Consider the following 20,726-nt stretch of genomic DNA (forward strand, 5'->3'; position numbering starts at 1 on the left):
GTCATGAAAACGACAAAGCAGTATTTTTAAAATTGCTCGCAATATTTAAAAACATAGCATAGTTAACAACATGAGGGATTCGTGCCCTTGAAACTTTTGTTTTGACCGCTTTGACCGATTGAACAACGCCAACGTCTTTCGTTATATTAACTTTAATTAGTATGGTAAAATATGTAGGTATATGTATGTGTGTATGTAAATCGATACAATAATTTAAGTAAGTAGCTTTCACTAAGCCTAAGTGCAGTGCTTGTGGGTGCCTAGTTTGTTGGGGTGCAATCATGGATTCGGATTTGCATTATAAATAGTTCGCATTCGCTGTGTGTGCATTCGTAGAGTTTCTGCTTGGGCACAAGCAGACATAACAATTAAGATTATTTTGCAATAAAAGATATAAAAAACTAGGACGTGATATGTTTCGTTTCGTTGAATCTGTTGATGAGAGCACGCGCTCGTGATTCCTGTCCGGGGCGCACGCCACTTGCAGTACCATTCCCATTCCCATTCCCATTGCCATTGCCATTCCCACTGCTGCCGGACTGTCGTTGTGCGCTGGCCACCGTATGCTGCTGTGCCAGGCGTGCTGTTGCCTCCAGTACGCGACTGCTCAGCCGCGTCGGCGTTGCGGCGCGCTGAGGCAGCGGAGAGCTGGGCATGGATTGGGTTTGTGTAGGTTTTGGCTTGCGGTTGCCGACGCTGACGCTGGCGGTTGCTGCTGTAAAGGCGCAAGAGAAAACAATTAAGTGAAGGAAGGGCTTAGCAGAAGCTTAAGCTAGTTTACGTTTGCTGATGTGACCCACACTCGCGACCTTGGCGATTTTTTGTGGCTCTAAAGCAGGCTTGGCGGGCGGCTTTTGGAGCGAGGCTGCTGCTGCATTAGATTGCTGAAACTTGTGCTTCAATTGAGAGACCTTCAGCTTGGACGACTCGCAGTGCAGTTTGGCATGTGTTGCTTTTGTTTTCTCACGCGTACAGCTGTCCTCGAGAGATTTCTTGCGCATCTTGATGGTGTTGGTAAAATCAGATGCCATGATGGTTTCCCCTTTAGACGGCAGCTCCAAGCTGGGCAAGCTTGCGCTCGAGCTATCCTCTGTCTCCTCGGCGGTAGCCTTGGCTAACTGCTCCAGCTTTGACTTGGCCAGCGTTAACAGCAGCGTCTCCTGCGTGCCCAAACTACCATTGGAGCACTCGCTGTAGCCGGAGTCGCTGCGTTCGCTGCATTGTGATTTGTCGCGTAATTTCAAAGCACACGCCATGCGACGTTTCTCCACGCTGGGCATGTCCACGCTAAAGTCATCCTCTTCCTCATGCAGTGAGGCCATTTGACAGCTGTTCATATGACTGGCGCTGCCCAGCATACTCAGCCCAGAGATCGAGGGACGTGGACTGTTCAAAAGACCCATTGCTATGGCCGAGTTCCTTCGCGAGGCAGACAAATTGGCCATGCGTCCTAGCGCCCGTATGGCATTGCCGGTTTTCTATAGTTAGTAAGCGAAAGCAAAGCAGGCAATGCACAACAATGTAGCAGCAGTTAGAGGTTGGCCACTCACCTGCCATTTGCGTCGAATGATAAACTTCTTAAGCTTGTCCGTGCAGATTTTGTTGTTGCTGAGATTTTCATCGTGGCGCTGGCACAGCCACTTCGACTCCAAACACTGCGTGGCGGTCAAGCGTGACTCCTTACGATGTACCAGCAGCTGCGATATAAAGTCCTTGGCCTCCTGCGAACTGCGTGGATGAATCTTTTATCAGTTCAGTTGCTGGCAATGATTATAAATGTTACTTACACGCAATCAAAAGCCTCATCGTCAAAGTCGTAATCCGCACGTGTTATGTTCGAAAAAGTTTCCACATCCGTATCGCCCATGAAGGGTGAGAGACCAGAGAGTCTAAATCAAAATATAAATGTTTAATAATTGTTAACAATTAATATTCAATTAGCATTCTTTCGGCTTACAGCACATAACATATGACGCCCACGCTCCACATGTCGGACTTGAAGTCAATGGGCTCATAGCTAATAATCTCTGGCGGTATAAACTCCGGCGTGCCGAACAGCACACGCACGGGTGATTTGGTATCCAGCCGCTGGGCCAGGCCAAAGTCAATAATCTTGATTTGATGACTGGTGCGCGTGTGGCACATAATATTCTCCGGCTTTAGATCCAGATGCACCACACTCTGGCTGTGCATATAGGCCACGCCCTCGCACACCTGACGCAGAAACAATATGCAATCCAGCTCCGTCAAGGTGAAGTCATCCGCAACCACGCGCTCAAACAGCTCGCCGCCCGTAATGCTGGGTGGGAATAAGAAAAGGACACAATTAGGACTGGCTGCTATTGCTTAGGGGCCCCTATACTTACTATTCCATAACCATGACAATTTCACGCGGACTCTCGAATGAGGCGGCCAACTGCAGCAGCTTAGGATGCTGCAGGGAACGCATTATGCAAATCTCTTCGAGCACTTTCTGACGATCACTGGCCTTGATGCACTTGATCACCTTGGCGGCCAGCTGCTGTTGCGGCTGTGCGCGCTCTTGCACCTTATAGACAATGCCGAAGCGTCCCTTGCCCAGCTCCTCAATGATCTCAAAGCGCGCCTTAAAATCTCCGCCAGCTTGAACGCTCACCACATCCGTATTTCGGCTGCTGCTATCCACCGTTGTCTCAGATCTGGGAAGTAGTTGCACCAGCTCGCTAACCTGGCTGGCCGCACTGCGTCCGTGTATGTTTTCCGCTCGGACGCGAAATCTATATTGCAATTGCGCCTGCAAATCCTTAATAGTGTAAGCCAAGCTGTCCACCACATGCGCTACCTCCTGCCACTTGGCGTTATCCTTGACGCTATCACAGTCCGTTGGATTGAAACTCTGCAGCTCAATACTGCAATGAAGATGCAACGATTTGCAATTAAGTGGCACATTAAATATAATATATGCTACCCACATAAAGCCCGTTAGCATGCAGCCGCCATCGTAGGGTGGTCCACACCAGGCCACAGCGACGCGATCTGGTCCCAAGGACACGCTTGGTTTGCCGCTGGGCGGCTCAGGGGGTCCTTCGACTGCCACAGAGGCGGCAGCTGCTTCCACACCGTAGTCATTCATTATTTCCGCCGTATACTTTCCGCTATCATCTGCCGAGATGTCCGTAATGCAGAGTGTTGATTGCTGGGCCGTAGTGCGGATGGTCACATTGGCGCCCTCGACAATGGCGCGACACTATGCGCAAAAAGACACAAGTTTTATTGTTATTAAATAAGAAAAATACACTGAGCAAAATATTTTAAATAATAAATTTGAAAAAATGTAAAATTTAATGTAAATTGAAACGCACAATTTCAAAATTAAAAAGGTAAAGAACGGGTCAAATCTCGCAGAGCCTAAGAGCTAATCTACGTATTTTCCACAGTGTAACACTAAGTACAGTGCCTCAACCTTCGTTGCGCACAAAACACGTTGATCTATGTTGACGCCTTGTTGTGTATTGCGGTTTTGCAACAATTACGTAGTCAGCCAATACGTCAATACCGCAAACTGATCGTGACACAGTCCCAGAGAGCAGCCCTAACCACCAACCTAAACGAACGTGTCCAATGCCCATAACCAGCTAAACGAGCTGAGATAGCCTCACACACTTTTGTTACCCCAAAGTCTTTTCTTTGTCACAGCAAAGGAGTGGGGGAAGTGTGTTAGGGGCTTATGATGTAGATCAAATGGGTGTTATGTCTCTAATCTGCTGACGCCCGTTTGCCTAATTAGGTTACCTGCAACAATTGTGTAAGAGAAATGGAAAGCTGGACCATGTACAAATTAGGTAAGAATTTAACCGGTTACGATAAAAATGTGTGGACTTTAAAGGCTAGATTAATTTTCTTTAGACTCGAGGCTTGCAGGTTTTCCATTTGGGGAATTGATTGAAGTGGATTGGTTATAAACAAATGTGCTATTATATTTTATTTCGACTTACCGCCTTGTACCATATAACTTTGGTGTTGGGGAATGGCTCATAGTGCACGCTCAGTGTAACCAGGCCGCCAATGAGAGCGGTGCAATCTTCAGGGCGCCTCAAAATGCAGCTGCCTCCAGCCAGCGGTGAATTGTTGCAGATGTTATTGTTGTAGCTGAGATTACTACTGCTGCTGCAGTTGTTGTTGTTGTTGTTGTTGTTGAGTGGAAGCACTAGCAGGCTGGTGTAGTTACGTGTGGCGGGCGTACGTCGCTCGCACTGCGGATGCTTGACCTGAAGACGCAGCTCGCCGGATTGGGACACTTGCAGGTTACGCAGACGCAGCAAGCGTATGCCGTTCTCCGGATAAGACTCCAACTGTAACGAGCAGGCAAAGAGATGAGCTTATTGTTGTCAAGTAAAAACAGCTGCACATTGACACGCTAAATATGCAAATAAGAAATGCAAAACAAAAACTTAAGTAAATATTTTAACGCGCTTCAATGGCAACGCTTAGGCATAGGCATTGAAATAAAATACCGAACACACACACACACACAAACGCACTTGCTTATTTGTTTATATGTACTTATGTACACAAAAACTGAACAAGCAAGCAACCAGCAGCGGCAACTGTTGAACTATGAATGCCAGCAAAGGCGCCAATTAAGCATGCAGAACACTGAGCGTAAAATTGAGCGTACAAGTGAGAGTTGCTCTCTCCATCTCTCAGTGACACTTTCACGCGCGCGCACTCGCTCTCATTTTCAATTGGGAGCAAGAGCAAGCACTTACACTCAGCACACATGCAATAGAACTACACGTGTGTGTGCGTGTGTGTATGCGTATCGTATATCGTTTTATTGATAGTTGAGCTTGCATACCTGTGACATCTTGTCACGCCCTTTTATTACCGCCTCACTGACTTGGTTATATATAATTAAATTTATATTTCTATAAACTATTAACTTGTAAACGCTGTGTGCCGCTTGGAAGCTATTGAACGAATGCCCAAGCCGAGGCGATCGAAGTCGACGCCGACGTCGCAGTCGCAGTCGCAGCCGCCGTTGCCGCATCCGATTGGAAAAGATCGCTTTGCATGCGCTGCGCATGCCGCGGCATTTTAATCTTTTTGGGCAGCTCTGCTTACAATTTCTTACAGTATATGTATGTATGACTGTTTGCCTGTGTGTGTGTGCGCTCGCTTGTCGCGTATTTTATTAATATTATAGCTGTTGTGCTTTTTGTTATTGTTTTTTGCTGCCAGAGACACTCTCGACGTTGACAAGGCGCATTTGTTTTCATGACAGTCTTGCTGGCGGCCAAGGTTGCGCATCTCCAGCTCCAAAAAAGAATAAATTTCAAACTTTTTATGCTGCATGATGTCAGCCAATTGAGGGACATACAATTGCTTGACAAGTGCTGTACAAACATACATTAACATAAATGTGTTTTTTGAAACGCTCTAAGAACATTAGAGTATTTCGAAAATGTAAATATTTTGATATATTTACTTTTGCAAGCGTATGCGTAGTTCGTTGTGATAAAATCAAGAATGTCATTAATGAGCAACCCAAATTTGTGGGTTTATAGGTGTTAAAAGTGTTACGTTTGTATGTTTAAGTTGGCCATACGCACCGTCATGTTTTGTGAGTCACCCTCGATGAGTTTTCCATTGAGATACCACTCGGCATCCGCTTGGCAGGGAAATACGCGTGCATAGAAGAGCGCCTCTCCGCCCGCCGCACAAACAACGGGCAACGGAGACTTGAGCAACTGCACACTTTCATCCACTCGTGAGAGATCGCGCTCCAGCACGCACAATTCGCCGCTACTGCTGCAATCGCAGCCACCGTCGTCATCCGCGTCAGATTCAGTGTACACCTGACAGCTGTAAATGCCCGAGTCAATGTCAAAGGCGTCGTTGATGCGGAGACAAAGGCAACCATTGCCATGATCAATGTAGCTGTTGAGCACAATTTAATTTATATTATGCATAGAGATTTAAGATAAATACGTGCAACTGTTTTCCACTCACTTGAACTCCTCGCTGTCGCTCAAAATTTCGCCATTGCGCAACCAGACGTAGCTGTAGGGCTCGTTGCTCTCAATGCTGCAACACAAATCGATGACCTCACCCTCCACAGAGCGGTATAATTCGGGCAAAGGCTCCGTAATAGCCGCGCGACGGTGCCTTATGTCCGCCGCTGTCTCATAAAACTTGACATCAATGGAGCTTACAAGAGGATCATGATCGCCGCTGATAATGCAAGTATAGACGCCCTCGTCCTCCCAGGTGACGTTGTCCACAAATAACATAGCCTCATCCTCTTGAAGTACTATATGTATACGCTCCGTAGACTCTAGCTCCACATTGTTGTGATAGAAACGCACCGAAGGCACTGAGGAGCCGCGAAAGCCGCTTGCCAAAGCCATGCGACCGCCAATAGCTGCGATAACAAATCATAAAATTAATTATTTGTTTATTTATTTGACATAGATAAGTGTGCTGCCTACCTGTGGAGGGGCCCATGATTCGTCTGTATAGATAGGCATTGCGTCGAGAGGAAGAGGCACGCACGCTACGTGCAGAGGGCGACTTGGAGTAGCGCGAACTGCTGATCACATCTAGGCGTGCTGTGGCCTCAATACGTCCAAAATCATTCTCCAGCGTAATGCGATAGAGACCGGCATCGTCGAAGCCCACCTCATCAATTTCAATGAATCGCAAGTCATCCACTTCCTTTACAGCAATTCGCGTAGTGGGTGTGACAATAAGACCATCCTTATCCCAGGTGGCCCAGGGTGTAGGATGACCGCCAATGGCGCACTGGAAGCGCACGCTGTCGCCCTCCTCTACAACGCGATTGTACGGAATGGCTAGGAATTTGGGTGCAGAGATACAGCGTGAGTCGCTGCGGCTTCGCTCTACGCTGCCTGTCTGTAGATCAATGCTGGTATTGCGATAGGAGAGTCGCATGGGAGAGAAGCTGCGATTGGGCGTGGATCGTGGTGTCGAACGCGGCGTTGAGTGTGCCGAGAGTAACCCACTTGGACGGGAGAGTTGTCTGCTCAACATGTTTTCCTTCTCCTCGGGAACATCCACTATGATGCAGGCGGAGGAGAGCGTACGACCCACAGAGTTCTTCGCCACGCAGGTGTACTCGCCCTCATCCTCGGGATATATCCTGGGTATGCTAAGTGTTGCTTTAATGCCATCATACGACATTACGTAGTCTTTGTCGCTAGGTATGACGTGACCATCCTTTTCCCAAATTATGTATGGTTCTGGCATGGCCTCCACATGGCATTCCAGTGAGATGGCGTCGCCGTCGCAGCAGCGCAGATTGCGCAGGTTGCGTACAAAACGCGGCAGTGTTTCAATGTTGCTGAAAAGTATAATTAACGAGAAATGAATAATCACTTATGTGATATACATAGATAAATGGCAGTTTATTTAATTACCCATGTCGTGTGTGAACTTTATCCATGCGATTTTCTTTCAGTATATCTGGAAAATAAAGCAAGCAGACATTTTATAGCTTGTGAACTGCACTCCATTTAATGTGTTTACAATTTTTTAATTTCGTTTTGTACTAAAAAATATGCCGCGCATAACAGCTGACTGGGAAAAATATCGATGCTTTCGACAATACCGATACTTTAGCCAGCTGCGTCTATCTTTAGCACATTACGTGTTTGTTTATTTTTACGGTCACACTTTTTTGAAGCACCATTCTGACTTTGGCATTAATAAAATTACATTTTAGTTTTCCACGCTAAACTTATGTAATTTGCATAAATGCGTGGACTTATTATAGTGCCTATGGACCTGGAGCCGGGCTTCCGCAAGGCAGACATAAATAATATACCCACTGTGAGCAGCGGCATGATATTTAACTATTTTGCAGCGGGCCAGACTAAGGAGATGTAAAATTTTGTGCTGATACTTGTTTATGCACGAGAATAATATGTTATATTTACAGCTCAGCAGCGAACAATGATTTGCTAATAGACTACGTTCATCTAATGCGAAAGCAAGATATTTGTGAAGTGAAGGCACTGGTATTTGCTGGCAGCAGCTTTGCTAATACGGAAACCCACGCTAACGTTTGTGTGAGAATTATGGAAGGCGAACAAAGCATAAGCGAGGGTCTCTGTAGCTTGTGCCCCACTGTAGGTATGTCGCTTGGAAAGGCCTGTATTTGATTACGATAATCAAAATCATTCACAATTTGTAGCTGTGTGTCCGCATGTGGTGGCCTTTGTGTTTTGGTTGCACCAGAAGAGCACAGACAGCAATCCCAAGGCTGTGGTCGAATATTGGGGCCACGAGTTGGAAGCTTTAGTGCAGCCAGAGCCTTCAAGAGCTATACGCATACGCGACATGCTGCCGGTGGATGAAACACATGCTGAAGCGGAAGCTGAAGCGCCCGGATTTACGGAAAGTGAAGAGCGTGTGTTTCTGGAGTCGGTTCTAGAGGAGCTTGCGATTTGTGGACGTGATTCGGCGCTCTACCGTCAATGTATAGAGACCACAGATGAATTTGAAGCACTGCTGGTGCATCATGTGTTGCTGAAGGGATCGGAATATAATGTATTTGACGCAAATAGTTTTATGCAACATATGGAGTTGCAAGCACAAGGTGGACTCTTTGAAAGCTTGCATGAAGTCACCAAAAGCCAGTACAAGTCAAAGCTATGGATAGAGACGCAGTATATGCGCATACGCTGTTCAATGATGCATTTGATTGCCACGCGTAAAACAGCGTTGGAAGATGAACAAATCTTTGATATGCTGTTCTGCAAAGGTCGTGATGAGGACACTGAAGAGCGTGTGCAGCAAAAGCAACATAAGCGTTTTATACTTAAGCAAACAGAGAAACTGGAGAACAAGGAATACATAAAGTGTGGCCTGCTACTACATGAGAACTATCCCTACATATGCGGCGCACCCGATGGCATCACAGATGATCACATTGTGGAGATTAAATCGCCCAAGACTGAGCAGGATTTTGAAAAGTATTTAGAGGCCCGAGAGACCATTGCTCCCAAGTACATGGCACAGATACAAATACAAATGTTTCTTGCGAATGTTAACAAGGCGCTTTACTGTGTGCTGAGTCCCACATTTGAGACAAGTGGCGCATTGCATTATGTCTGGGTGCAGGCGGATCCGGAGTTTCAGGCGAGTCTGCTCAGCATGGCAGATGAGTATTGGAGAGATGTGGTATATCCACGACTTGTGAGTATTTATCCTCAAACAATTTAATGAATAAACACATGTTGAATAAACCTAGTCAATTGATTTAAGAACATTAAGCCATGTGATTACTTACCTTTGGCGAAAATTTGCAGTGAAATTACAGCCTTGGCTTCTCCATGACAATTGCTAGCTATGACAGAGTAGGTGCCGGTGAAATCCAACTTGGCGCTCGGAATCTCTAGTCGATATTCCGGACCGTCGCCAATGCGTCGAAAATGCGTTGCGTCCTTATAATATTCAGGCTGAAAAATATGAGGCATGAGTCATAAGTTGTTATCTTACTTATATAAATAGTTATATATATATTGTGCATTATTTTTATCATTATTCTTTCGATTGTTGTTGTTGTTGTTGTCGTCACCGTCGTTATTGTTGTTGTTGTTGTGTCATAGCTTATGCCCATATAAGCACAAAATTTAATTTCGCGACAGTCCATAGTTAAAACTGGTATATGACTTGAGCTTGTGTGCTGAGAGCATAAAGGTTGTCCACCCTGACCTCCTGCTGCTTCCTTGCACACGATCTCGTCTATAATATTGCTGTTGTTGTTGCTTTTGGCCAGATCTGGCCAGCTCTAATTGTTTGTATCTGTTTTTACAAGCCGTGTTATTTGATATGGCCTGAACTTGAATTAGCGTTTGACAGCAGTTCGGCTTTATAAGAACGAAATTGCCACTGTCAATGTAGAGATACTTAAAAACACACACACATACATGTGTACGTGTGTGAGGATTGTATAACGCTTAAGCTTGAGCTCTATTATTATGCATGTACATATGGATGATATGCATGTATGAGTGTGACGTAGTTTGTCTTGTAATCCGAGTAAGAAGCTGCTATAGCAGCTGCAATTGCAACTTCCATCTGTTTTGTCTAAAATGCTTTTCAAAATTATGCTCAAGCAGCTGGTAATTTGAATTTAATTATATGATGTTATATTTATCCACTTAATTATTTATTGTAGTTGGATTGACCTAATTAAGTTATTGAATTCATACTTTGTTTAACACATACAGATTGTATTGATACAATTTAGAAACTTTGCTCGTCAGTCGGATCAATTATGTTTTTAAAATGCAAATTATAAATTTATCCGCACGAGCAACTGTTGCAATTTCGAATGTTTTTACAAACTGTGGCAATTGTTTCTTGAATTTTCAATTATACGCGCGGAAACGAATATTTAAATAATATTTAGCTTCACTTCCCGTTACGATTAGGGCCTACTATTGAAAATTCTCATTGCAATTACAATACTACTTTATGATTTTTATATTGGTGTTGGCGCACTTGCTCTTGATTTTGAACTAACGGCAACTAACGACGTCGACAACGGCAACACGACTGTTAATGCGACCCACATTTGTTAGCGCTGCGTATGAAAATGCAACTGGTAAATGACAAACGAGACGTCGCGCAAGCGCTGGCAAACAGCCAGACAGAGCTGCTGACGTCACAAATAAAATTTCAAGCATAAATAATCAAGAGAACTATTGTCACTCTCAAGCGATTGAGCGTCTTGTTTTGAGCTCCATTTAAATGACATAATACTTACATTAAGGAAATCTCGCAGCCAGACCACATCAGGCTTGGGATCGCCAACAACTTCGCAGAAAATAATGACATTGTCGCCCTCATAAGCCTCACTTGAGCGTGGCTTGACTACAAATAGCGGTTCCTTGGAATAGCTGCGAAGAGACCAAAATAAATAAATATATAATAATATTGACCTTCGGGCAATTGAACATACGGCATATCGCTGGTTTTGATGCTGGGTATTTCCAAAGCACGGGTAGGCGTTGTTGTATCCTGCTCGCGCTCTTCAATAACAACACGGCAAATGGTTTCCACCTTTCCGACCACATTGGAGGCCACACAAACATAGATGCCCGCATCGCGAGGCGTTGCATCGGCTATGACCAGCTCTACATAGCCAGTGGCGTCGAGGCTGGCGGAGATCCGACGACTGGGACGCAGACGCATGCCGTTCCGATGCCAGGTGACGCCGACAGTGGGATACGCCTCGACCTTAGTGGACAACCGGATTTCATCGCCCTCGTGGAACAAATAGAAGGGATCGAGCGGCACATAAAAGTCAGGCGATATATAGGCGCGTATGCCCTTATCCACGACCAGACAGCTGTGACAGGACACGGAGCCGAGCTCGTTCTTGGCCGTGCAGGTGTAAGTGCCACTGTCTGCGAGAGTTGTGGCAGCAATCTCCAGCGTATAGAATTGCCCTTCCGCCGTGATGAGATGACGCCTGTCCGCAGTGATGAGCTGCTCATCCTTTAGCCAAAGAACCTCGGGCGCGGGATAGCCCACGACCTGGCAGGTGAGACGCACCGGATAGGTCACTTGCACACGTCTATCTCGCAGGCGCATGGTAAAGATGGGTAGCGATTCCCCCAACTCGGCTGGGTGCGCTCCATGTGCAATCTCCTTGAGCCGCGAATCCGCCTCGTACACACGCGGATCGGCGACAACCTGCAAGCGCGCAAAGGTGGAGACTCGCCCCTTGGAGTTGGTCGCCTCGCAAGTATAACGACCCGAGTCGAGCTCTGAGACTGTGGATATGGTCAGAGCACAGGTAGAGCCTATTTGGCGCACCTTGACATGCTCCGAGCTGCTGCTCAGCTGGATGCCATCCTTGTACCAGGTGATCTTCGGGCGCGGAGCACCACGCATGTTGCACTGCAGCGTACACGAGGAACCAAGCAGCGCTTTTAACTGTCCTGGCAAGATTTTCACAAACTCTGGGAGACACTCCACGCCACCCACCTGCAGCGGACTGCCAGTCTGCACAGCTGGGCCCCAGCCGTAACGGTTCTTGGGCGTCACACGGAAGTGATACTCAACATTGGGCTTCAAATTGAAAGCGTCGAAGGAGTTGATGGGCGTTAGACCTAGCTCACGCCAATAGGCCCCACCCTCATGACCCACAATCCAGGCCTCAACCTTATAGGCGATAACTGGCGCAGAGTTGGCGCTTACTGGCTTGCCCCAGGACAACGATATGTGCGTGGGCCCGGAGTCAACCACCAGCGGCTCAGTGCTAATACAGCCAGGCGGATCTAGGCATGAAAAGGAAAACACATGACGCCCCGGAGAAATATATATATTTTTATTAGTTATTGATATTTTGTTGTTTTTTGTTTATTTTTTTTTTGTCGTCGACTACGTAAATGTATAAGCTGGATTGCTGTTGCTTTAATATAATACGCTAATTAAGATACGAACGAGTTACGTTTAAAAAATATTTGTTATCTTGAAATAAAGTGTGCTCTAAACTAAATACAAAAGAATTGTTTCTGAATTTTTTACTGTTAAAATTTCGCAGGAAAGTGATTTTCGGCTGAAGCTTGTTAAACGGCATTGGAGGCAAAATAAGCTGTAGTTGTAGCAATCTGGAAAGGTATAGCTAGCTAGTATACAATTTTTGAGCAATAAACATGAAGTCAACTAGGGGTATGACAGATCAAAACAATCGGGAGTACCAGGCAAACACATATGCGAGACGCGACAAATATTGGTTTTTATTTTTGCATTTTTTTATTTCGAACTCACCTCTGAAATAGGAAACATCATTGTAACTTTCCAGTGGTTGGCCCCAGCGTGGTTGCGTTGGGGTTTCAGAGCGTGCGCGTGGGTTCACCTAAAAATTTGTGGTTTGTAGTCAAAACGAAAAATATTATTGCATTTTGTTATGAACACATTGTAGAGAGTCGGAAGTCGGGTTTTAAGTTGACTTGGAATTAATAGTAGCTTTTCATCATTTTCTTTTTTTTTTTATAAGGGAGGCGGTTTTTTTAAAGTTTGCGCAAAATTTAGTTACTATATGATATGGTTTATAAACCTAATATGATAAGCTTTATTCTTTCTTTTTGGGCGTTTTAATCTAGAAATAAGAATTAAGAGAAAAAAGCAGCGTTTAGTTAGTAAAAGCAAATCAGAAGTGCAGCAAAAGCAACAAGCAGAAGAGAATAGAGTTGGAATAATATAGAATATATTGGGAACCCACCAAAATGGTAACGAATATTCTGTCCGTGCCAAAGTCGTTGCGTGCCACAACGAAATAGGTGCCGGAGTCGGAGATCTGCGACTTTTGCACTGTGAATCTGGTATAATCATCGGATACCTCTTTGCTGACGCGATCCGACTGGGTGATGTCCTTGGTGCCCTTCATGAAAACAACTAAAAAAGAGAAAGCTCGAATTGCAGCCACAGATGGAATTACAATAAGACTATCAACTCACGCTTCGGCTTGGGATCGCCCGCAATGCGGAAGGAAATGGAGAATGGATCACCCACGGCAATTTTCATATCCGTTTCGGGCCTGGACAAGAACAGTGGTGGACGTACGTCCTTTTCTACGCCAACTGCTACATCGATGTTTGCATGGGTTTCTATACGGCCAAAGGCGTTGGAGGCCAGGCAGGTGTAGGTGCCCTCATGCTCGGCGCCCGCATTCATAATGGCCAGCGTGTAGACGCCCTTGTCGCTCAAAGTGCGCACATTGGGTCCGTCGACAGTGCGGCGATCGCGATACCATTTCACCTCAATGGGCGTGCTGCACTGCATAAACTCGGCCGAGATGGCAACGGTGCCGCCATTGCAGACCGTTTGGTTGCCGAGTGGGGTAAGGAAGTGCGGCTTGTTGGGATCGCGATGGAAGAAGCCATGTGTCTTCTCCAGTGTAAACTTTTCGCGACCCACAAAGTCCACCTGATGCGTCATCTTGTTCTGAGCGCCCTCATTGCTGGCAATGCAGGCATACACACCCGAGTCCTTCTCGGTTGGGTTGCGTATGATCAACTTGGAGTAGCCATCTGTCTGATCAATCTGCAGATACTTGGCATCATTGGTTATGTCCTCTGTGCCCTTCATCCACTGAATCGTTGGACGTGGCTGGCCGCGCACACGACAATCCAAAACCAACTCATTCTCGTTAAGAGAATAAGTGTCTGCAAAATGGAGAGCATTAGAAAGAACACCGAGGAATATAAAGAACATAAAGCATTAAACAAGCAGTTAGCATAAAAAGCTGTTGTGTGTTTTGCGTAAATGGATGCGGTTGCGGTTGCGGCTGCATTGCATCTGGACTACCTCTGATGGGCTGCGCAAAGCTGGTGGGCAGTGAGGCCTCTCTAAAATTCTTATACACTCGCAGCTGCGCCTGGCTAAAGCTCTCGCCAAAATCGTTGATGGCTGAGCACGTGTAGCTTCCACTATCATCCGCTTGGGCATCGAATATCTCCAGTGAGGCTTCGCCCTGCTGATAGACCATCTGATAACGTCGCGCATCTTGTGGCAAAGGCTTGTGGTTCCGGAGCCACTCAATGTGTGTGTTTTCGTCCCCGCTGACGCTGCACACCAAGCGCAGATTGGCGCCCTCGGCCACAGTACGATCGTGTAAATAGGTATGGAAGATTGGCTTGGACTTGGCAACCTGGCGGAGCAAGCGAGTACCCAGGCCATGTCCATTAACAGCAGTTGCAGAAACATTTGCAGTCACATTCGCAGGCGTCGATTGGAGCGTCTCCAGCTGTGGCTCTAGGCTCAGCAAGCGCTTTAGGTCCGCTGCGCGTATTGTGCAGCTTATGGAATCTATCTGTTCCTCTTGCTCTGCATAGCAGGCAAAGCTGCCACAGTCTGTGGCAATGGGATTACGTATAATGAGCTTGCGCACGCCTCCCGCCTCCTCCAGCAACCTGTAACGATTGTTGCATATAGTATGGTCGTCTCGCATCCAGGACACCTGCGCACGTCCATGCAGCTGACAGCTGAGCACAAGCTCGTTGCGTTGCGCATCAAAGGATTCTACGAGTGGAGACATATTAGTTAATTAGTTTATTTTAAGCCAAATGCAACTCACTCTGTATGCCTGCCTGGAAGCTCTGTGGCAGTCGCCCGCTCGTCTCATCCAGCACCGTTAACTCTGCGGCACTCTCCACTGTCTGCTTGCTGTTCTTCACTACGCATCTATAGTTGCCACTGTCCTCAGGGCGAGCATCGTAGATCTCTAAGCTAATGGCCCCATTTATGTTGTAAATCTTATGACGCGCATCTTTGGTCACACGCTCCTCATTCTTCACCCAATGCACCTGCTCAATGAAACCAGATACATAGCATATGAGCTGTGCCTTATTGCCACTGCTCAAGGTCATGCTCTTCAGCTTTGTCTCCAGCTGCAGCCGCAGCTTAGCCTCACGTGCCTTTGCCTTGGCCTGGCCAACTGCGTTGACATCACTCGCCATCGATGGCCGCCCATGCTCTTGCTCTTGCTGCATTTGTTCCTTATTGTCCTTGCTCTGCTTATCATTGCCACGTGCCCTGACATAGTCTGTAGCCTGCACAAATTTACTAATTTTCATTTGGCCATTCTCGCTCTCCGCATAGCAGGTGTATAGACCGGAGTCCTCGCTGCTGAAATCTCGTATTGTTAGCTGCTTGATGCCATCTCCGCTCTGCTCGCTGTACTCGTACTTCCTGCCCTCCAGTGGCAACAAAGTGTTGTCACGTTGCCAGTAGATGTGGGGCTTGGGACTGCCAGAAACCTTGCACTCCAGCGTCAGGCAATTGTCCTGCCTGTGATAAGCATCTGTCATGTGTGGCACACAATGTGACAAAAGAGACAACAACAATAACAACAAAAGAGAGCACATGAGACTTAGACAGAGACAGACATTGAGAAGAATTTTAGGACTAAAGTTAGTACAGATACTAATTACAGCTACTTACAGCTTAGACTCACGACTTGACGCACAATTGGACGAACTTTAGTTTAAACCTAACACCCCAGCTCCTACCTTTGATGCCCACCGTGAAAGTGGGCGGCACTATCTCAACTTTACCCGTGCTATAGACAAACAGATTGCAAGTGCTAACGATTTCATTCTCGGAGCCGCGAACACGCAGCGTATACTCGCCCGCATCCTCATCGGTTACACCCACCAAATTGAGCCAGGCGATGCCATCCTGCATGGACATTTTGCTATGGGGGCCAAAGGCAATGGGCTGATCCCCATGGAACCACTTGGCTGTAGGCTCAGGGCCATCAATATTGACCATCCACTTGACATTGCTGCCAGTTTTGACAGTGCGATTGGATAGGTAGTTACGGAAATAGAGACGCTTCCTTAGATCAGGTGGTGGTGGCACTTCTCGCCTAGAGGCTGTAGGCTCCTCCTCATCTGGCTTCGGCTTACGCACGCGTCGCTCGCCGCCGCCTTCGCCCTCACCCTCAGCTCCATCCTCGACCTTGACTCTGGAAGGCGACAGTGGGCGTGGTATGCGATGACGCGGCTCGACGGTGACCATGTGCACTATTTCTGTTTTGCCCTCGCGATTCTCAGCCTGGCAAACATACTTTCCGCTATCTGCCGGCTTGGGCTTACTAATGAACAGCTCACAGGTGCCGTCATCGTGATCCACCTGCTGATACTTCTCGCTGTTTTCCACCTTGACGCTATCCTTGTACCAGGACACCGCCGGTGTAGGCAAGCCACGCACATGAACATCCAGCTGCAGTTCATTGATCTTGCCGTGCATGGTGTCCTTGATGTTACGCGTGAATGTGGGCGGCACATCACCCGTACCGGGATCCTCGTACACTTCCAGCTTGCATGAAGTGTAGGCCTCCCCGGTTTCATCGCGCGCCCAGCACTTATATTCGCCGTTGTCCTCAGCTGTGGCGCTCTGAATCTCCAACAGACAGAGACCTTCGCTGTAGCGTCCACGAATCTTAGGTGAGTTTTGTATCGGCTCTTCGTTCTTGAACCACTTGACCTGCGGCTCCTTGGCCTCCAAAAAGCAGGATATCTTTACCTTGCTGCCGTCGGCGACAACACGATCACGCATGGAGGTGCTAAAGTGTATGCCAATGTTCTTCTCGCGACGCTTGCTGGACATGCTTGCCGTATCCGAGGCGTAATCCGTGGCGGAGGAGGCACCCTCGTCCTCTTCCTTGCGACCACGACGCTTGCTCTTGTCCTCCTCCGCCTCAGCAGCAGCTGGTTTCGGGGGCGCGGCTGGTTTCTCCTGCTCCTTGGGTCGCATAAGACTCTTGTCAGCATGGAAGACGCCATGTATATTTTCTGCTATGTGCGATGCCTTGCCCTCGAAGAGCACATAGTGTGAGATTTCCATTTTTCCGGCACGACTTTCTGCCTTGACCACATACTTGCCCGAATCCTTGTTATCGGGGCGATCTATGATGAGCTCACAAGTGCCATCTTGATGCTCCAGCAGTTGATAACGATCTCCACTCTGTATCTCAATGCTGTCCTTGAACCACTGCACTTGTGGCGTGGGCTGACCACGCACCGCTGTCTCCAAAATTAGCTCGTTCGAGTTGAGATGATAGGTCTCTGTGAGAGGCAAGCGATTAATTAGAAAATAGATTGCATAAGACACTTGCACAATCGTGTCACAAATTGCACAATCGACCAATCAATTGATCGATCGATCTATTAATTGCGATAGGGAGGAGGAGAGGGAAATTCTAAACAAGAGAGGAATGTGTTTATTTATAGATTCGATTGGTGGAGATTACCTTTCAGCGAGCGAATAAACACGGGCTGCACATCGGTGTTGACCTTGGGCTGATAGACATGCAACAAGGCCGAGGTGGTGATCTTACAGAATTCATTCTGCGCGGTTATCGTATACGTGCCAGAGTCCTCCGGCATTGCATTGACAAACTCCAACACAGCCAAACTGTCGCGATTCATGTTCCTGATGCGTGGCCCATACTGGACATTTTGATCATCCTTCTGCCATTTTATTGTGGGCTCGGGACCACCAATGACTGCCTGCAACTTGACCTTGGAGCCCTCAGCTACATAGCGATTTGACAAGTTGACCGTAAAGTAGAGCATTTGCTTGGGCGACGGATCGGGCATGCGACTGCGACGCTCATAGCCGCCTCCAGAATCGGCCGCCGGTTCCTCTGGCTTCGGCAAACGCTTGGCCTTGCCCTTGGGAGCCTCACCATCCGCCGCAGCGGCGGCAGCAGCTGACTCTTCCTGCATAGCTATGGCAGAGAGTATGCTCGAGCGACGCGACGTGTGCGTGGTGTCAACAACAACCGTGTGGGTGGTCGACTGACTGCCCAGTTTGTTTTTGGCGCTGCAGACGTAGATGCCGTTGTCTTTCTCGCTGGGCTTATTGATGATCAGCTCGCACATGCCATCCAAGTGCTCAATTTGCACCACACGATCATCGAGTACAATGGGTATTTGATCTTTCGTCCAACTGATTTCGGGACGCGGGTTGCCGCGCACCTTCGTATCGAGTATTAAATCATTTTGGGAGGAGTGGTAAACATCTAAAGATAAAAGCAAAACGAAAACGCAGGCGCATCAAATCTATTTTCAAACTCAACGACCTCAATCGAGGAGATTGAGAGAGATAGAGAGAAACAGAGACACACACACACATACTGACACTAAAACGACAGCAGACAGAGATTAAAAATACCTCGCAGGGGCAATGCAAAAATGGGCTCGGACTCATCGCCATCGGCCTGAGCAGTGTACACCTTGAAGTAGCAAGAGGTTTCAATTTCGCTGAGATCGTTCTTGGCCACACACTTGTAGACGCCTGTATCCGCCTGTGTTACATTCTCAATCTGTATAATGGCCTTGCCCTCCTCTGAAAGATTCTTAATATGATCGCTCATCTTGAGCCACTCGTCGTCCTTCATCCAGCGTGTATTCGGCGAGGGTCCAATGACAGTCGCAGCGAACTTTGCCGTGGTGCCCTCCAAGGCCATTCGATCACGGAGCTGTGTAGCAAACTGCAGCTTTTGCTTGGCAGGCACAAGAGGCTCTGGCGGGGCACGCGCCGCTTGTATGCGCTGCTGTTCGGCCTCTACCTCCGCACGGCGCTGATCCGACTCGGCCTTTGACTTGAGCGCTGCATCCATTGACTTGCGTGCTTGCTTTAAGCTGTCTAGCTGAATCTTGTCACGCGCATGGAAGATACCAGGCACATGGTAATGCAGATTCTTGCCCACTTCCACGGTGTGATTAATCTGCGCCTCGCCGAACGAATTAATAGCTTTGAGGGTATAGGTACCGCTGTCCCTATTGCCGGGCTTGTAGATTAACAGCTTACATACGCCATGACCCTCCTCTAGTATAGTAAACTTGTAGCTGGGCGTGACCTGAAAAGCTCCACGCCACCAGGTAACATGTGGGCGCGGTACACCATGCACGTGGCATTCAATAGTCAGCTCATCATCGCGCAAATGATAATATCCTGAAAAAGAGAGTCAAAGCGAAAGAAAGAAAGAGAGGCAGATAGAAAAAAAGTGAAGCTTAGCCCAGTTGCAACGACAGTTGAATACCTTTGATATACTGTATGGAGGGTGGCTTGGGTTCGTCCTTGAACACTTCGTAAATGGTAACGATGCATGAGCTGGTCACCTCATCGTTTTGATTGCTTATGGTACAAGAGTATTCACCCGAGTCCAGTATGCTGGTACTGACCACCTCCATGATTAAAATGTTATTGTTATTGATAAGGCGATGATTGCTGTCGCGCTCCAGCTGCTTGCCATCCTTGAACCACTTGCAGGACAACTCTGGCCCATCGACAGCAACAGCCATGCGGACACTTTGGCCCGCCTGCGCGGTCCGGTCTTGCAGAAAATTGATAAACTTAGGAAGACGTGCCTGTTCACGGCGACGCTGCCAGTCGGCGTCACGTTCCTTTTCGCTGGTACGTTTGGCAATGCTGTATTTGCGCATCTGCTGCATGAACTCCTCGCCCTCGACGGCGGCAATGCGCTGCCAACGCTCGTCCTCCATTGGATCAGGACGCACAAAATCGTCAGATGAGTCGCTGCCTCGTCGCTTTTCGGGCAGGTCGGCCACCTCGTCATCTTCATTCTCTTCGTCCTCAGGCTCCTCCTCGTTGTACTCGCCCTCAGCAGCTTCGGTGCCCAGATCATCGTCCATATAGGAGGCGGTAGCATCCTCATCCTCGTTAATTTCATCTTCGGCCTCCGCTTCGGCTTCAGCCTCTTCTATTGCTCGTTGCTCGGCCTCCAGACGATCCTGCTCCTCTTTTTCCTCTTTGAGTCGCTTCTGGCGCTCCTCAAAGGTCTCACCCTTAGGCTTTGCACGATTGGCCTCCTCCTCGGCGGCTTTGGCAGCTGCACGAGCCTGCTCTTCCATTTGCAGCACCATCTTGCTCTTCTTGGGCGGCGGCTTGGGCCCAGCTTGGGCCTGCTGCTGCTCAAACATTTTTTTGCTTGCTTTTTGGCCTCCGCCAATCTCTAATTTCAAGGTCAATTTTGGACTCGGTGACTTCTCCTTTTTCTCCTTCTTCTTGGGTGGCGCTTTCTTTTTGCCCTTCTTAACTGGCTCGTCAGCCTCATCAAGATCAACGCTATCCTCTCTGTCATCGCCATCACCGAAATCCTCCACATCGGACATACCCGCGGGACTTGCCTCCTTGTCGATGGACTTACGTGCCGTGCGCGGCTTTCTTGGCTTCTT

General features: G+C 47.7%; 4 protein-coding genes across 7 annotated transcripts; 1 reads left to right on the plus strand and 3 right to left on the minus strand.

The window, feature by feature from the left end:
• Window positions 1-22: 22 nt before the first annotated feature.
• LOC108594900 (myosin light chain kinase, smooth muscle) lies at window positions 23-12,271 on the minus strand. 4 transcript variants are annotated; one of them, XM_033293277.1, is made up of 15 exons: window positions 10,970-12,271; window positions 10,775-10,907; window positions 9,293-9,461; window positions 7,419-7,464; window positions 6,471-7,342; window positions 5,992-6,403; window positions 5,592-5,919; window positions 3,975-4,331; window positions 2,952-3,226; window positions 2,367-2,888; window positions 1,958-2,299; window positions 1,788-1,889; window positions 1,551-1,728; window positions 782-1,478; window positions 23-712 (listed from the first exon to the last, which is right to left on the minus strand). In XM_033293277.1, the coding sequence occupies exons 1-15, from the start codon at window positions 11,905-11,907 to the stop codon at window positions 402-404; spliced, it is 5,682 nt and encodes a 1,893-aa protein (XP_033149168.1). In that variant the 5' UTR covers window positions 11,908-12,271; the 3' UTR covers window positions 23-401. The 4 variants fall into 4 exon arrangements, with proteins under 4 accessions (XP_033149168.1, XP_033149167.1, XP_033149170.1 ...); XM_033293276.1 differs by having other exon boundaries at window positions 24-715; XM_033293279.1 differs by lacking the exon at window positions 782-1,478 and having other exon boundaries at window positions 523-712.
• On the plus strand, window positions 7,683-9,274 carry LOC108596022. Its single transcript, XM_017981379.1, has 3 exons — window positions 7,683-7,883; window positions 7,940-8,133; window positions 8,195-9,274. The coding sequence occupies exons 1-3, from the start codon at window positions 7,756-7,758 to the stop codon at window positions 9,223-9,225; spliced, it is 1,353 nt and encodes a 450-aa protein (XP_017836868.1). The 5' UTR covers window positions 7,683-7,755; the 3' UTR covers window positions 9,226-9,274.
• Window positions 12,272-12,378: 107 nt separating the features above from the next.
• LOC117134715 (muscle M-line assembly protein unc-89-like) lies at window positions 12,379-20,720 on the minus strand. The gene is made up of 8 exons (XM_033293281.1): window positions 19,571-20,720; window positions 18,700-19,482; window positions 17,774-18,547; window positions 16,029-17,588; window positions 13,476-14,183; window positions 13,241-13,413; window positions 12,787-13,117; window positions 12,379-12,626 (listed from the first exon to the last, which is right to left on the minus strand). The coding sequence occupies exons 1-7, from the start codon at window positions 20,661-20,663 to the stop codon at window positions 13,091-13,093; spliced, it is 5,118 nt and encodes a 1,705-aa protein (XP_033149172.1). The 5' UTR covers window positions 20,664-20,720; the 3' UTR covers window positions 12,379-12,626; window positions 12,787-13,090.
• LOC117134716 (titin homolog) lies at window positions 14,190-16,022 on the minus strand. Its single transcript, XM_033293282.1, has 2 exons — window positions 15,095-16,022; window positions 14,190-15,039 (listed from the first exon to the last, which is right to left on the minus strand). Exons 1-2 carry the CDS (start codon window positions 15,882-15,884, stop codon window positions 14,201-14,203), a joined length of 1,629 nt encoding a protein of 542 aa, XP_033149173.1. The 5' UTR covers window positions 15,885-16,022; the 3' UTR covers window positions 14,190-14,200.
• Window positions 20,721-20,726: the final 6 nt, after the last annotated feature.

Source organism: Drosophila busckii, chromosome 2R, assembly GCF_011750605.1.
Source record: "Drosophila busckii strain San Diego stock center, stock number 13000-0081.31 chromosome 2R, ASM1175060v1, whole genome shotgun sequence".
NCBI lineage: Eukaryota > Metazoa > Arthropoda > Insecta > Diptera > Drosophilidae > Drosophila > Drosophila busckii.